The sequence below is a fragment of the Condylura cristata genome, unplaced genomic scaffold (genome assembly GCF_000260355.1).
Source record: "Condylura cristata isolate star-nosed mole 26May11 unplaced genomic scaffold, ConCri1.0 scaffold00003, whole genome shotgun sequence".
Classification (NCBI taxonomy): Eukaryota; Metazoa; Chordata; class Mammalia; order Eulipotyphla; family Talpidae; genus Condylura; species Condylura cristata.
In genome coordinates this window covers 34,733,466-34,750,874 of record NW_004567104.1, presented here as the reverse complement: position 1 = coordinate 34,750,874, position 17,409 = coordinate 34,733,466, and the positions used below count along the sequence as shown (strand labels likewise).

At 43.6% G+C, this 17,409-nt stretch overlaps 1 protein-coding gene across 3 annotated transcripts; it reads left to right on the top strand.

The window, feature by feature from the left end:
- The first annotated feature begins 5,389 nt into the window (after window positions 1-5,389).
- ADPRH (ADP-ribosylarginine hydrolase) lies at window positions 5,390-13,067 on the top strand. 3 transcript variants are annotated; one of them, XM_012731421.1, is made up of 5 exons: window positions 5,390-5,448; window positions 6,510-6,608; window positions 7,935-8,258; window positions 10,982-11,342; window positions 12,381-13,067. In XM_012731421.1, exons 3-5 carry the CDS (start codon window positions 7,946-7,948, stop codon window positions 12,793-12,795), a joined length of 1,089 nt encoding a protein of 362 aa, XP_012586875.1. In that variant the 5' UTR covers window positions 5,390-5,448; window positions 6,510-6,608; window positions 7,935-7,945; the 3' UTR covers window positions 12,796-13,067. The 3 variants fall into 3 exon arrangements, with proteins under 3 accessions (XP_012586875.1, XP_004675248.1, XP_012586879.1); XM_004675191.2 differs by lacking the exon at window positions 5,390-5,448 and adding an exon at window positions 5,474-5,697; XM_012731425.1 differs by lacking the exon at window positions 5,390-5,448 and adding an exon at window positions 5,474-5,780.
- Window positions 13,068-17,409: the final 4,342 nt, after the last annotated feature.

Here is a 17,409-nt window from a genome sequence, read left to right as displayed (position 1 = left end):
TGTTTCAGAATGCAGGCACAGAAGGGTGTTTGTAGCCTAGGCCCAAAATAGCCTTAGAAGACAGAACCAAGGTGTCTTACTCATGGTTAGTGGGACAATATTCAGGAGGGGTTCTCTGTGTGTAACACTTCTGGGCCCAGATTCAAGTTACACCCTGATTTAGTAGAAAGCAACCAATCAGACTCTACCAACCTGCATTTTCTATATTCTTCAATCCCATAAACGCTGCCCAAAGTCCCATCCTTTGGGAGACTGATTTGAGAGCCTTGCCTCCAGGCTCCTCCCAGGTGACCCCGTGCTAATCGGTTCTCTTTGCAAAAGCTGGTGGCATAAATTTTGGCTTTTGTGCCATAGGGGTAGTGGACCCACATCCAGCAACACTGGTAGCCCTGATGGACAGTGTACCCCAGTTAACCCAACCATGGCCAGTGCACCTCCGCTGAGCACAGTGACAAAACCAAATGGTGGAGCAAAGAAGATTTAAGTCCCTCCCCCATTTCCCACTCCCTCTGGAAACTTCTGTGGGTAAGCAACTGACTCATGATAGTTGACTTGACCTGTTTTGTGCAGGCAGAATCTGAGCACACATTGCTCAGGTCTGTGCCTTTCACCATTTGCTTCTCACCCCAGTACCTCTGTGTCTTGGCATGGAATAACTTGGAAGATCTGCCCTCAAACATGTGCAGCCTGGACATTTGGGGGCAGTTAATGTCCATAAGGGTACATTTGACAAAAGACTGGAAGCTGAAGGATAACCATTTTCCCCTCTTGACACCCAGACGGCAAATTCTGGAAACTGTTTCATGAGGTTCTCTAGAAGGTGCCAGTTCCCTGCAGCAGCGGTGCCACTGGCAAGGCCTGCTTACACTGGTGTTGCCTCCTTACCCTCTTCACTCCTGCCCTGCTACTCTAAACTCACACTCCAACAATCTACTTCATTCACGTCTGGCCTCTACCTTTGCTTTCTGGAGATTCTAGATGAAAGCAGTGATTACCCTGTATTCGTAAAGATAAAAGAAGTTTCCTTCTAAAATAAATTTGTTAGAAATAGAAAAGCAAGGCAATTCAGAGGAAAAAGGAAATGGTAGCAAATATGGTAGGTGAATGTGGTAAACACTATGAATATTCAATGAGGCAGCTCTTAGTAACAGCTTAAGACTTAGAAAACACACTTGCCTGGCAAAAGTCACAGTTTAAGTTGCCACCCAACCCATATTTTTCAGTATTAAGGAGGGCACTGAGATTCCTTGAAATAAATAGCTGCTGATTGGGAAAGATGCCAGCTGAGCTCTCTGGGAGGCCATAGTATGAGGAAGGGTGAAAATCACCCTGAAGGAGGAGAAGGGAAGAATGAAGACTTTTCTACTTGTGACCATGCTTTGGCTTCGATCAGGCCTGTGGTGTGGCCTTCCTGAAGGGAATATGTCTCAAGCCTTGGAAAATGGTTGCCTGCACAGAGACAAACCTTTCATAGACTGAGTGGCAGCTTATGTGAAGTGATCTGATGGGTGCACTTCTGCATTAGCTCTCCTGAGTAGCATCCACAGTATTTGCATGCCTTTACCGAGATACATTTATTTTGGCAAAAGCAGCATCCTCAAACTGAGGTACTTGTAGATTTTCAAAGGATAGATGGGCACTGGTCATTTTAAGAGGATCAATGTGCTCTTTCCTAAAACTTAACTGCAGTAAGCAGTTATCCTTCTCTGTGTTTGGAAAGGAAGACATACCTCTCAGCCAATTAGAATGTTACTGTAGTACAATATTCTGGAAAGTAAGTCGGGGCACACATTAAAGAGACGATTTGAGGCTCTCCCTGATGGCACAGTGGATTAAAGCTCAGCACTGAGAGACTGTCTGCTGCCACTGTGGCACAAGCTCTATCCCCAGCCAGTGAGGTGACCCACATGACGTGGCAGACCTCTCCTGGACCACCTGCTACTTCCCTCAGCAGTGTGTTTTAGTAGATCTGCCTGTTCTGCTTCCCACTCTGTCTCTGGTGAATCTTCTCACCCCCTGCACCTCTGGTCTGTACCCCAGTTCTTGTATCCATAAATAAACAAATCTTTAAAAAACTTTTTTAACAAAAAGACAATTTGAAATACTGGTGCACTGATTCTGGCATTTTACTTCATCCCAGTGACAAGTTCATGGTGATAGCTAATGGCCAGGGTGCCTGTTTTCTTTGATGTGATGAGTTGATCTAGTCTTACTGGTACATTTTGAAACCCTCCAGGAGAATCTTTCATTTGCATTATGCAAATCTGGTATTCAGTCTTAGCATGGTGATGTGTGTACAATGGTTTAGTAGGAGAGAAAAAGGCAACTGTGAGAAACTTAGTAAGCAAGCTTGAGGGGAAGGCAGTTCATCCTCAGCACTGAAGTGAAAACCAGCAACTGTGCATCAATCAGGGAGGAAATGTCAACCTAAACCGTCACCCTAGATATTACTTTTTTTTTTTTTAAATCTTTACATGTGCTTGCATTACTTCTGGAATTCTGGCAATATTTATGTTCTTAATTCTTCTTCATAAATCAACGCAGGTGTAATTTTTCTGGAAGCCTTCTCTGAACACCTTAAGCTGAAATGTCTCTTTTCATATTTGCCAAGTTTGTACCTGGAACATCCTCCTTGTCATAGTCCTCTTGGCCTAATTTCATTACATTCTATCAAGTTTTCTCTATTGCAGATTTTTGCCCCAGCTCTGTCTTTACAAGAAGCATCTAGCAAACTGTACCTAACACATTTTATATGCTGCTAATGGGGCACAGAGCAAGTTGCCTCAAATCATGCACATTGCTATGTTGGTTATTTTAAACTAAAATTGAGTCAGAAACAGCTGGTGCGAAAACACCATATCACTCTTTCATCCTGTAAAGAGGAGATGAGTTCCCTATATGAAAAGTACGCATTCTCCTTGTAACATAAAGGGAGAAGGCACTCTTCTCACTAGAGATAGGGATTTATACCTGGAAAAAATTTAAGAACACACTTTGTTACTTCTTTATCAATTTACAAACTCTCCTTTCTTCTCAATTCTATTTTGCCTAAAATGGTAAAAAACTGAATGCTCTTGTCACTCCTCTAAGTTCCATATTTACAGGCCTCCATACATATGATTTAAAATTTTTTTCCCTGTTAATCTGTCATATGTCAGAATTATTTTTAGATCTACCGAAGAAACTATTAATAGAAGGAAGAACTGAGTTTTCTCCCCTACATTGTATCAAGGAAGAACTGAGTTTTCTCCCCTACATTGTATCAGTCAGGATTCTCCAGACTAACAGACTATAACATAGTATTATGCATATATAGATATACACCTCTATATCTATCTACCTCTCTCTATCACAAGAGAGATTAAGAATTTGGGGTCCTCCCTGGCAACAAGTAAGGACGCAACACTGCAAGCTGGCTGTAGCTGCCTCAGTGCAAGTTTGATGCCCGGCCCAGAGGTGATCCACATGGTCAGACCTCTCCTGACCCACCCGCCGTTCCCCTCAGCAATGTACTTCATCAGTCTGCCTGTTCTGCTCCCACTCTGTCTCTGGTGAATCCTCTCACCACCCCTGTACCTCTGGTTGGTTTGTACCCCAGTTCTGTATGCACAGATAAATAAATCTTAAAAAAAAAAAGAATTTGGCCCATGTGACTGTGAAGGTTGGTAAGTCCAAAATCCACTGGGTGGGGTGCCAGCAGGCTAGAGATACAGGTGAGAGCTGAGTCAGAAAGCAGTGTCTGAGCTGTCTGCTAGCAGAATTCCTTCCTTGGGGAAGATCAGTGTTTTTCTATTAAGGCCTTCAACTAAATGAATAAGGCCCATTCACATTATGAAAGAAAATCAATTTTATTCAGTATCTACTGATTTCAATGTTGAATTTATGTAAAAAAACAAAAACAAAAACAAAAACCTTCACAGAAATATCTAGTGAAAATTTTGACCAAGTATTACCTAGTCAAGCTGACACATAATATTAATCACAGATGTTTCCTCAGTCTTGTGAAGTGAATTGATGATATGTGAACAGTTGCTTTTACCTATTTATCCTGTGTTAGCTTTCTTCCATTTTTCTCCTGAATAACCTTCACTCTTTCCTTATTTAAATTCATTTCAATAAGCATATGTTGAATCTTGTTTGCGATGTTTTCCTCTGAATATGACTCTTTCTTGTGATGTTTTCCTTTGAATCTTTGTTATTCTGTGTCTGCTAACCAGTTCAAGGGGCCCTGATAGTAACCATTTCCTGTTAGCTCCAGCTTTTTTTGTTTATGCTCTTAGCATTTAAGTAGACATATATTCTTGCCCCATGTCTGCAAATATTTTTCAATTATCCTTGTTTTTGTTTTCCTTTTTGTTGAACCATGGCCATGGTGTGGGGGAAGCAACTGATCACCAGGGCCTCATCTCTCTCTGTATCTACCTGAAAGAGAGTTTATTCTGGAGGCCTTAACTGAAAATTTGGAATCAACCATATACAGTAATCAATACTATATGATTCAAAATGACCGAGATAAAAGAAATCCAGAGCTCGTAAGATATTGCCCTAATTCTGTTTGAACAGATAGTCTAAATCATGAATTGTCTAGTCCAAACAATTTGGGGCAACACATCTTCTCCCACCAAGAGCTGGCTCTCTGAGGCATGAGTCTAGTGAAGCCTGGCCCGGTTCAACTACAGGGAGAGCTCTCTGGTGAATTCTTTCTCTAGAGGGCAAAGAACCTACTCTTTGCCAGGACAAATACTTATGGTGCATAGTTCAGTGATTAAACAAAAGTATATAAAATTGTATATAAAAAAACATATAATTTTTCTCAAACAATATGTGCATTAAAAACTGTAAGTATAAACAAAGTGGTGGGATGTGCTTTATAAATTTTTCTACATACGTATATACATACACATTTGTTTGTAAATTTACATATACATATATAAGTTATTTTCAAGGATTAAAAGTGTATCTTCTCTCTCTAGTCCCAAAAAAACTCTCATTAGTCTCTTGAGAGATAATTATAATCATTACTAACAATTTGGTCTCTATTCTGTTTTTCACACACACATCTCTTTCGTTCCCCCACATAAATACAACCATATATATTTCCTCATTTTAAAATGTGACTTTTTTTTGAACAGCAAACTGTCTTTTAAGTTCTCCTTATGTGGGGCTTACTTATCCAGAGTCTACTGGCTTATTTATAAATAATCAGTCTAGTCATTTCATTTATATAGGAAAACAAAACAACTAAGAGGGGCGTAGAGAGGGTCACACCTGAGTCACCGACAGTCACACAAGGCAGCTTCCCAGCCGCGCCATCCAGTCCGCCTCCAGGCTCGCTCGGCCCTCCCAAACCACAGTGGCTCTGATTCAGGTCCCCGCCCTTCCGCTCGGCCCGAAGGCCGCAGAGCAGCAGGGAAGCCCTTTAGAGGCCCGACATTGGCTCAAGGAGAGGTTGGTCAAGCGGAAGGCTCTGGACACCTGTTTGTGGTCTGTTGAGCCCGGGCGAGGTCCCCCACGCTGCGACGCCCCTGGCCGGGCTCTACCGCTAGGCTCCCGGAGGCTCGGCCCGGCGTGTCCGCACTCGGGGGCAACTGGACCCTGCGGCCCTGGGGCTGCAGCCCCACCCCGCCCCGCCCTAGGCGCGCGCGCTCTAGGTACCCGACCTCGCACCGGGTCGCGCTCGTCTCCTGGCGGCACCAGGTCGGACTCCACCCCTTCCGCGGCCCTACTTTGCGCGGTCCCCCAGACCTCCCGGCTGTGGGTACACCCCGTCCTGACCGCCGGTGAGCGCCATTCTGGTGGAGGTCAGGTGTCCGGCACCCCGCACCCCCTGCCCCCGAACGGGAATCGTCCTGAGCTTGGCGGGCAACTCACTGTGATCCCCACAGTCGTCCTCCCGCCCCCACTCCGGTGGCTCCCCTTCATTCCTATATCCCGCCCCAACACACACGACAAAGAGAGGACTTTGGGGAAGTAGCTACCCAGACCCTAGTTCTGAATATGTAGCTCTGGGCGAAAAATGTAAACGGCCGGAGTTCAGTGGAATTTGAGGGAAAAGGCACTGGAAGCCGGCTGCTATGGCAGTAAGTGAATATTACCCAAGGAATTTCCCACAGAATGGGTGAAGGTCCCCTGTCGCTTGCAAAAACACACTTTAGGTAGAGAGAGGACTTACAGAACGGAAACTGAAGCCTCTGGGAAAGAGAGTACAGGGTGTCACAAGTTCGTTCTCAGAAGCCAGTTAAACGTGACCTCTGAAGCTCTTAGTCCAGAATTAGGGCGTGGGGGCAGGGAGGTTTTATAGTCCCTGTTCAAGCTGTCTCCTTCCCCCAACGCTGCCAACTGGATGGGTTGCTTGTCTACAGCCACCTAGCAACCCATAATTCCCGTTCCTAGGCATCATTTATAGATAATAAATTATGTAAATGACATCTAACAGCTATCCTTTATGGAAGAAATACGGCATGGTCAGATGTTCCATTCAGGCCATTTTAATCATTTACTCTTCCCAGGTTCTTGCCAACCTGCACTCCTTGGCCCACAGCAGGTACAACTGAAGGATTCCTGAAAATCCTAGGACTTGAACTAAGCTCTGAATAAACAGGATTAAGGTAAGCAAGAAAGACATCTTGGGTGGAGAAGGAGTTTGAGCTGAGGAAAGAATGAGCTAAGTCACCCATGTTTAAAAGCGTTTGCCTGGCAGGTGCAAGTGGTACTTGGGTGAATGAAATGGGACTAGGTGGGTGGGGGTGGGAGGGGTTCTTACAGGAAAACTAGGACTTGATTGGTACCAAGTCTATGGAATGAATATTAGCTGATAGCCTCAGAACCTAGAAGTCAACTATTGAGAAGAAAAGTAATTAAATATTGAAAGGACTGTTGTATGGAGAAAGTATTCTCATTTAATAATAGAAATATGCAAATAGTTAGGACGCAGCACAGTGCAAGTTCTATCCTCACCCCTGAGTTGATCCCCATGGCACTGCAGACCTCTCCTGTCTCTCTGCTGCTCCCCTCAGCAGTGTACTTTGTCGATCTTCCTGTTCTGCTCCCCTCTGTGTCTCTGGTGAATCCTCTCACCGCCCCTGCACCTCTGGCCTATACCCCAGTTCTGTATGCATAAATAAACAAATCCTTTTTTTCTCCCTGGTTGTGTATGCATAATCAAAATAATGCTTACCAGATGGTAAGCACTGTTCTAAGAGTTTGGCAAAATTAGTTCATTTAAGCCACACAATAAACCCAGGAAGTTGTTATTATTTCTGTCATCATCTTATAGTTGTGGAGGCGGAAGCACAAAAAGAGTGCCCAACGTATGTTATGTGCTGAGACAGAGTGGTCTAGATCCTTCTAGATTCAGAAGACTGGGCTTCTTAGATTCACACTCCCTGGTAGTGTGAATTTACTCTCTTTGAGCCACGGCTTTCTTATCTGTGAAAAGCACACACTGTCATCCCTGCCAACTAGGGAGCTGGGAAATGTATAGGTGCTTTCTGAACCATGTATCATAACACCAGTGGAAAGTATGATGGTTTAAGTAAAGGAGGTCAAATGCCACCTAAAAAGAGAAAATGATAATTTGACTTGACTTGTGGAACTTAATGGGCTCGTTACTCAAAAAGGTAAAGATGGGGTTGTAGTTAAAATCATGGACTTTGGAGTCAAGTGAACCTTAGATGGCATGGTAGCCCTACCACTTAAAAGCTCTGTGCCCCAAGACAAGTCACTTAACAGTTATGAAACAGCATTATCTCTGTGATCCTTTATTTACTTCTCTATAAGATGGGCCTTACACATTCCTCAGACAGCTGTTGTGAAGATTAAATGTGATACCTTTATGTAGTGCTGATGCATACTCAGTGTCCAGAATGTAGATAGGACTGTGATTCTTTTCCCCAGAGTCTTTATATTCTGTGTGTCTTAATTCTCTCCCAAAGACAGCCTCACCATGTGTGACGGGCTAATCGAGAAGTATGTGGCTGCCATGGTGCTGAGTGCGGCTGGAGACGCCTTGGGATATTTCAATGGGAAGTGGGAGTTCCTCCGGAGTGGGCAGAAGATCCACCAGCAGCTGGCCCAGCTTGGTGGCTTGGATGCCATCGATGTGGAGAGGTGGAGAGTCAGTGATGACACAGTAATGCACCTTGCCACGGCAGAAGCTCTTGTGGAAGCCGGGAAAATCTTGGACTTGGGCCAACTGTATCCTCTCCTTGCTAAGAATTACCAAAACTGCATGGGAGACATGGATGGTCGGGCACCAGGTAAGCAGCAGTGTTGGTCGTAGGCAGGTGGAAAATAAAACAGATCCGGAAAGCAGTAAAATATTGATTGAGATTTAAGTATTAACAAGACAGTAGTTTTGTAGCTGTGATTTTAAAATAGAAATAACCTAAATGCTCCATAACTCATTTAATCATGGGGACATCTTTACAGCTTTAAAGCTAGATGAATTTTAAAAACTAGATAAATAGGGCCCTCCCTGGTGGCGCAGCGGGTTAAAGCACAGCACTAAGAAGCTAAAGCCACTTCAGCAGGAGTTCGATCCCCGCCTGCCCCGGAGGTGACCACATGGCGTGGCAGACCTCTCCTGACCTGCCCGCTGCTCCCCTCAGCAGTGTACTTCGTTGATCTGCCTGTTCTGCTCCCTGCTCTGTCTCCGGTGAATTCTCTCACCATCCACACCTCTGGCCTGTACCCCAGTTCCATATGAATAAATAAATAAATCTTAAAAAAAAAAAAAAACTAGGTAAATATCTACTGACATGGGAAAATATTATATATATTAACTCTTTTAGACTACAAAACAATATTATCTTATGGACAGACACACACACACACACACACACATATCTGACAAGCAGTCTGGAAGAATATACATTAAGATGTTAATAACCTCTTCTGATTGATGAGAATATCATTTACTTTCTCTGTTTATTTGTATTTTTTTTTTTTATAACAAACAACTGTATGGAGAAAAAAAATTTGTAAGAAAAACATAAAGGGTCTTGTAGAGATTCTCTCTCTGGCCCTAGTTCTACAAATCAGTGGTTCTTACCCACTTGTTGAATTTGCTGCTGCCACGCGGACCACCTTTTCCGTGTCCCATCTGAGCTGCCTCTCCTCCGGGACAAGGCAGCTTGGTGCCACAGCAGGGTCTTAGACTGGTGGTTTAAATGACAGCCATTTGTTCTCATTTATTCTCAGAAGATACAAGTCTGAGATCAGGTGTTGGGAGGTGTGGTTTCCTTTGAGACTTGTTGACCTTTGTCTCCTCTCACAGCTCACCTTCCTGGTATTTCTTTTTGTGTTCAAATTTCTTCTTCTTATAGAAACACTAGTCATATTGAATTAAGGTCTTACTGGTTTATTTTAACTTCATCTTCTCTTTCTCCTTTTTTAAGATTTATTTATGCATACAGGACCGGGGTGCAGGCCACAGGTGTGGGGGTGAGATGATTCACCAGAGACACAGTGGGGAGCAGAACTGGTAGACCTATGAAAAAACCACTGCTGGGGGGAGCAGTGTGAGAGACAGAGAGGTCTGCTGTGCTCTGTGGGTCACCTACCTGGCTGGGGATCGAATTTATGCCACAGAGGCTGCTGATACCTTGATGGTACTGAGAATTTGACCCCTGTACCTTTAAAGGGCCTAACTCCAAATGCAATCACTTTCCGAGTTAACTAGTGGTTAGATCTTGAACACATGAACTTTGGGAAACACAGTTTAGCTCATAGTAGCTCCTGATGAATTCCCCTCCTAACACACATGCACACATACTAAGCTAGGGACCTCCAGTCACCCCAAGATTATTTAAAGAAGCTGGTCTTTGTTTATTCTTTCTCAATATCTGATAGCTCATCAGTTTGGCAAGTAGAAAGTTTTCTATGTCTACTTTTGCCATGGAGGCCTTCCATCCATCATTGGCAATAAAGTGACCATCAGGCAACAGTGATCCACACCCCATGTTACTACTGCTGCTTGTGACTCATTCATGTATTCTCAGCTCCCAGCAGGCCAGAGAGACATACATGCCTGATTTCTGTTAGCAAGGGCGCTTGCCCAGAATCCACTGCTCCTCTTTTGAATCCGCTCTCTGCACTTGAACTTGTCACCTCTTTCTGATATTCAGGCACTCCATTTGTCAACTTCTCTTTGAGCTCTCAAAGACCTTGAGTTTAAAGTCTGATGTTTTGCAGGGCATGGACCAGCTAGTTACATGGTTTTGAGCAAGGGTCTTCAACTCTGATCTTTAGCTTATTCATTTAAAAAAGAGATTAATGTTATACATACCTGTTTGAATTAGTGTTAAAAATGGTGGGGGGAGGGAAATGCACTGGACTTTGGTGATGGCACATGGGTGATTGGTGATGGGAAGCCCATGGGGATTGCAGCTGGGATGGAAAAAGGCACAAAATGATGTAAAAACAAACTATTTTATTATTTTTAAAAAGAGAGATTAATGTTATACTTACCTGAATTAATGTTATGTCTCCATAAAGATTCTCTTTATGAATCTTCGCTTATTACCAGGCTCAGTGTTACACCTATCCACAGAGGGCAAACTCAAGATGCATAAAACTAGATAATTCCAAACCTTAGACATACTATGTTTCCTACATAATTATGGTAGTTTAATGTATAAATTAGGCACAGAAAAAAAAAGAGTAACAACAATAATTAACAAGAAAATAGAATCGTGATAACAATCTGCTGTCCTAAAAGTTGTATGAATATAGTCTCTCTATCTCTTTGAAAATATCAATGTAATATTTTTGGACCGCAGAACTGAAACTGCAGGAGCAACCACAAATCGGAGGGGACTCCTATTTATAGTGTGAGGGGCAACGTTGGCTTAGGGTTTAAGGGTTGAAGGTCCTCGTTACATTTTTTGACTTTCATTTTCTATCAAAGAAATTTGGAGCTCGAGCTGGCTTCATTCCTTCTGCTGGGCCTGTGACCCTGCACCCATCCACCTCTTTCCAGGTGGTGCCTCAGTGCAGAACGCCTGTCGTCTGGAACCAGACAAGGCCAATGGCTGGAGGATTCCCTTCCACAGTCATGAAGGCGGCTGCGGGGCTGCCATGCGGGCCATGTGCATTGGTCTCAGGTGGCCCCACCCCAGCCAGCTGGGCACACTGATCCAGGTGAGCATCGAGAGCGGCCGAATGACCCACCACCACCCCACAGGCTACCTGGGAGCCCTTGCATCTGCTCTCTTTACAGCCTATGCTGTCAATGGCAAGCCACCCAGGCAATGGGGAAAAGGACTGATGATGATACTGCCAGAAGCAAAAAAGTATATTGTCCAATCAGGCTACTTTGTGGAGGAGAATCTTCAACACTGGTAAGTTGTAGGTCCACGGCTGCTAGAAATGGTGGAATCTGTGTGCCCACAAGCATGCATATGTATATTCCTAGGATGCCTAGGTCATGGCAACTGTCAACGCTCCCACCATCACTTTCTCTTCTACTGCATCTGGTGGCACTCCTGTACCTGCCAAGAAGTGCAAGTTCAGTTTCAGCAGCATTTGCTACGAAGTAGCTGAGTGAGCACTTCAGTGAGCTGTAGTGCACCCCTCTTGTGTGGAGATCCTCTTCTGTGCTCCAGCTTTCTATAGTTCTTGTGGTTATTCTAGAATGAGGTGAGCTCAGTTCCTGCTCATTGCTGGAATTTGTTTTTTTCAGTGTTGTCTTGACACACAAGCAAAATTTGGAAATCCTAGTTTAGCATAACCAAGAGTTAGGTTTTTCCACTAGCTAATTAATAAGACTTAAGACCACATCTTCCCCTTTCTTTGAGTTTAGTTCACATTGTCTTTCTTGGAACAAAAAAGTCCACAGACTTTCTGCTAATATCACCTTTGGTCATAAAAGTTCTAAAGTTCCTTTTTGGGGGGAAAAAAAAAGCAGTGTGACTGTATCAGATGATGTGTTAACTGGCTTGACTGAAGTAATCATATCATGATTTGTTATACATAACAAATCATGTTCTATACCTTAAATATATATATATATATATATATATAATTTATATTAGGAAGATAAAATAAATAATAAAATATATATAATGACAGACTAAATAAAGTTCCTCTCTTGAAAGGTAACATAACATTACTCAAAAAAACAAACAGAACCTTTATTGCTCGCTGTAACTTGATAGATGTCTTTCTTATTTAGCTACAGACATGATTGGCTTATTTATTTGAACACCTAGCAAGTTTTTGAATGAATGTCACAGCTCCTTTTGATTTTTTGCATTGTTTATGACATTAATAGAAAAAGTTGAAATCATCTTGGAATTTTCCTTACTCACATATCCATCTGGCACCTTTCCTTATGAGTTTATTTTTTCAATTGATTATAGATTTCTTTCTTCCTACAGGTCTTACTTCCAAGACCAATGGGAAAAATACTTAACACTTAGAGGGATTTTGAGCGGCAAGTCAGCCCCTACTTTTCCTCAGCCCTTTGGTGTGAAGGAGAGGGATGAGTTCTACACCTCTGTGAGCTACTCAGGCGTGGGTGGCAGCAGTGGCCACGACGCCCCCATGATTGCCTACGATGCCATCCTGGCTGCTGGAGACTCCTGGAAGGAGCTTGCACACCGGGCTTTTTTCCACGGTGGAGACAGTGATTCTACAGCTGCCATTGCAGGCTGCTGGTGGGGCATCATGTATGGCTTTAAAGGAGTGAGCCCCTCCAACTATGAGAAACTTGAGTACAGAAACCGACTAGAAGAGACAGCCAGGGCTTTATATTCTCTTGGGTCAAAGGAAGATGCTGGAATTGCCCCTTAGGGACTGTGACACTCATTTCTGTTGATTTCTCCTCAGGTATAGTTCCTTTTCTGTTAGATTTCTTTCACTTTTTCCAAAGTCAAGAGTTTCAACATTGTATTCAGATATTTTTTAAATAACTTGTCCCTTGGACACCTGATGTTCAGTCTTTCCAAACTCATTTGTTTTCCTGAATCTGTATTTCTTCTTATCCTGAAGAGTCTTACTTTCAGGTGATGGGGTCAGTGTCTCCCACGCCTGAGTCTCATAACCTTATATTAAAGTCTTCATTTTCATCATCTGGTCTTTGGACTAAGTTTTTTTCAAGTTGGGTTTCTTGCCAAGTAAACCTGAGACAAATATTTGAGCACATGTAGTTTATGTGGGAGACGATTCCAGGAAGCACTGGTAAGAGAATGGGGAAGTGAGACGGGGAAGGGGCAGGGTAGCCAGGACAAGAGGTGTCAGAGAGTAGGTTCCCACAGTGGGCAGTTGGGACTCAGTCCATTTGGGTTTTCTGCTACATGGCTCTCCTCAGGGGAACACTCTGAGGGACATGCAAATCTGGGCTGCTTATACTCCAAGTCCTATTTGATACAGCTTGGAAACCAAAGACTCCCAGAGATACTATTCCCTGGGCTCTTCTTGGCTTGCATCTTGTGACTCAGAGATGCTTACCCTGGAGAGCTGTCCGTGCGTAACAGGGTACAGGGTATATGTGGGGTCCCAACAGAATCTGCTAGAGAGTTTACCTTCTAAACATCCTTTAGGATGTGGCCTCTTGTGCCTGTATTTCCCTTTTGCATTTCTGCAGTCCAAGCTATTCAATTTCTGTCTGGGTAGATGTTGCTTCTAGCAGCTCTTTGTCTTATCCCAGGCATAGCCCTTAACACATTTCCAGCTTTTTGTTGTTGCTGTTGTTGCCTATTTGCTTGTCTTTATTCTTCTCTAGACAGAAAAGGAGCCTGTGCACACAGAGAGGCTAATCAGTATAGTCAAGAGTGTTGACAGCTAACCTGTCTGGTGCCTCCAACTCCTCCAGTCTTGCTTTCCTCTTTCTTCTCCAACGGTAACATCACGGATAATGACTTGATCACTCTGAATTTCTAGTCATGTCTAATGACCACGTCATTCCCTTGTTTTCATTTCCTGACGCTTGTCCCTCTCCCTCTCACCTGATCAAGCCCAGCCCAGGCACAGCCTTCTTAGGGGAAACCTGCACGGATCATTCAAGCACTCGGCCCATTCTCCTCACTATATCCCAGCCCTGTGGCCTCAGCCCCGTCACCCCACTGACCCTGATGTGTGCAGATTGAGTGTCTTCAGGGGAAATAGCAGACTCCTTGTGAGGGGCAGTTTCTTATTCTCTGAGGCCTCCCTGCTTGTCCCTTGAGAGACCTTCAGAAAGTATTGACTTTTGTAACATCATCAAGTTGTGCTGGCATGGATGCTTTCAACATGCAGTTCTACATCTGCTTTCTATGCCCTCTACTTCAGGATTGCCAGATGTCACCTGGCCAAGAGGTGCTGGAGAGGTGGAGAATTTGGTGCTCTCACCATGCCATTGTGCTGACTTAAATGAGACTCTGTGTTTGCAGCAGGACTCCACCAAAGGCACAAGACTTGTCATTCTTCTATGTTTAAATGAAGGACATTCCGAAGCTCTTTTTCTGCTTAAAAAAAGTCTCATGGATTTATATATTTCAGAAACCAAATGTGTCATTTTAAGTAATACAGCTAGGGCAAAAGATATCTTAGCAGGAAAGCCAGTCAGAATGGCAGGATTTTACAAGTGGAGGATTTACAGTTCACATAACAGTAAAAACTGGAAGTAAGAATCCCAGTCCCGCTCAGTTAAAAAATTAATGTGATGTCCGCCTTCCTCCCCACCATCAGTCTAGCCTGGGCCTAAAAGAATTAGAAGAGAAATGAGGCCATGAACACATCTACTCTGCCTGTCCCTCTTCTGGGGTTCTCTGCTCCTCTCCCTGTGTTGACTTCAGGCCCTCCTCATGGGCAAGAAATACTGCAGTCAGCTGTCCTCTGAGGTGCCATAGGAAGGGAGCACCCTCACTGGACAAGTCCACAGGTGAATGCAGGCTGCCCCACCCATTGCTGTCTTTACAACCCCACCCCTCAAGTAAGCCCTGAGGACAGGACAGGCTGTCCAGCAGACACCAGCTCTGAAACAGATGCTGCTATCACCTTCATGCAGTCATCCTCAGCTCAGCTGGTTGGTCCTTACTTAATTTGTTTTGAAGGTAAGGAAGAGCATCACTCTCCATCCCTTTTTAGGAAAGGAAGGAAAAAACCCCATAGAACTACAACTCTCAGGATTTTCCCTTCAGATCCATGGTTTTCAGCTGGGGGAGGTGAAGAAAGAAGGTTTGATAGCAGAGAAGTCCCCTAACTCTTAGTAAGTCTTTCCAAATCCTTCTAGTCTCTTAAAATGTGATGGGGGGTGGAGGTGGGGTGGAGGAAAGAATAGGAGTCAAGTAAGGAGGGTGGGGCTTGACAATGGCTGTTTTTCCCTGCAGGACTTCCTTACAATGGAGATGACTGGGAAAGACTCTTTAGAGAGCCTCTTGTATTTGCTTTGTAGATTCTCACTAATTATCACAGGCAAACCTCAGTAAGAGTTTAGAAGGTACTGGTAGTGACTACAGGCTCCCCACCCCCTACTGTAGTCTTGTGTCTGGAGACTTCTGTCCAACAATCATGCATAAACAGAGGGACTTAGGAATCAATTCAAAAGACCAACCCAACAGGCTAAAATTTGACCAAGCGAGATCCCTGCCTGATCCGTTAAAACTCTCCTGTACCCTGATCCTTGTGGCAAACAGCTCTGCATTGCCCCTTGGTCATGCACCAAAATCATGACTTGTGTTCTCAAATAAGTGCACCTTTGATTTGAGTACAGCCTGATTGTTTCTCTCAGGTTGACACTGTGCACCAAAAACAGTAGGTTGCACATAAAATTACCTGAGATGATTAGATGCTCTCTAGAAGTCTTGGTAATTTTTTTTTTTAAATCTGCAAAATTAGCATTGACTTCATACCCTGTCTCCAATAATCTTCAGTCACAACATTCTCTATTCTTCTTCTGTCTTAACCTCTCCTATGCAGGTGAATGTGCATATATTTTTTAAAGATTTATTTATTTATGCATACTAACAGGGATATAGGCCAGAAGTGCAGGAGCAGTGAGAGGATTCACCAGAGACAGAATGGAGAGCATAAAGGCAGATTGATGTTCACTTTTGAGAGGAGCAGTAGGTGAGACAGGAGAGGTCTGTTGTGCCATGTGGGTCATCCCCATGGCTGGAGATCAAACTCATGCTGAAGTGGCTGTGATTAGTTAGCTTCATAGTGCTGTGCTTTTGACCCCTTGTGCCACCAGGAAGGGCCTGAATGTGCACCTTTTTTAAACAGTTACAGAATTATTGGGGGTTTGAAGGAACAAGTGAAGACTCTGGTGACTTCACAGCCAGCCAGCTAAAGACCAGCATCTCCAGGAGTGGATCCTAGGGTCTGGCTGAGTAAGGAAGGATAAAGACATAAAATAGACGGGGAACAGGGCCAGAGATAGTGAGAGGGGCATAACATGGTCCTCATTTTTTCATCTTTGAGGTTTGGGAATTGAGAAAAGGAGTAGATGTTTGAAGAAAAAGAAGAAGAGGAAGAACAAGGTTGCCACGTATCAGGCAGCTCAAGAAATTTAGGTCTCGGAGAGGCCTCATTCTATCCAAAGTCACACAGCTTGGATGTAATGGAATCGCAGTTTTAACAGAGGCGCTGGCAGAGTGGTGTGTCTGAGAGGGCAGGGAGCCTCAGGGCCTGTCCCTACCCCTTGTCCTGTGCTTCTCTTCCATCTTCATGTTCATCTGTTATATTTTATGACTTTTTAAAGATGATAAACTAGTAAATGTGGATAAATTACTTTCCTGAGTTCTGTCCTCTGCTCTAGTAAGTTAATCAAACCCAAGAAGGGGGTCATAGGGAACCTCTAATTCATAGCCCATTGGTCATACACGCAGGTGCCAATTCCAAATTCGAACCCGCGCTCTGTAATTTACTAGCTAGTGATTTAACCTAATTCTGTCTTTGTTTCTACTTGTGTAAAATGGGACTGGTAGTAGTACCTGTGCTGAGGAACTGCTTTATATTTTATATAAATTAGTTTGTGGCATTAAAAGAACTCAAAAAATAATAAAAGGTGAAAGAAAATACTATCTACATATCAACTGGTACATTTTTGTTGTTGTTAATGTTTCTTCAGCCTGGCATGAAATGGGAAACCCAGGGAGGCTCCTAAGCAAATTGCTTCCAACTGCTTTCTTTTACTACCCAAGGGGACCCCCACATTCTCTTCCTCTTCCAACTTCTCAGGGGTCTGCCTTTCAGTACTGCACACCCAATGATAAGCTATCAAATTTCACAAATAATTTTACTTTGAAGTTAGGAGATCTTGTAGAACAAAGGTTGAACTTTAGCATCAAACTGCTTTTACATAGCTTCAATTTTTAGTTTGTCAGCATTTGGAGGTTCATAGATAACTGTGGGGCATGTAGCCTCTCTGTGCTGGAAAAACAACACATGGCCTTTTGTCTGGATAAATGTAAAACAGGCTGTACA

What these genes read in the sequence shown, in the direction of transcription:
- ADPRH (XM_012731421.1), top strand. Translation starts at nt 7,946, where the DNA reads ATGTGTGACGGGCTAATCGAGAAGTATGTGGCTGCCATGGTGCTGAGT. An exon ending in CATGGATGGTCGGGCACCAG is followed by an intron (nt 8,259 to 10,981) that starts GTAAGCAGCAGT and finishes ACCTCTTTCCAG; the next exon opens with GTGGTGCCTCAGTGCAGAAC. An exon ending in GAGGAGAATCTTCAACACTG is followed by an intron (nt 11,343 to 12,380) that starts GTAAGTTGTAGG and finishes TTCTTCCTACAG; the next exon opens with GTCTTACTTCCAAGACCAAT.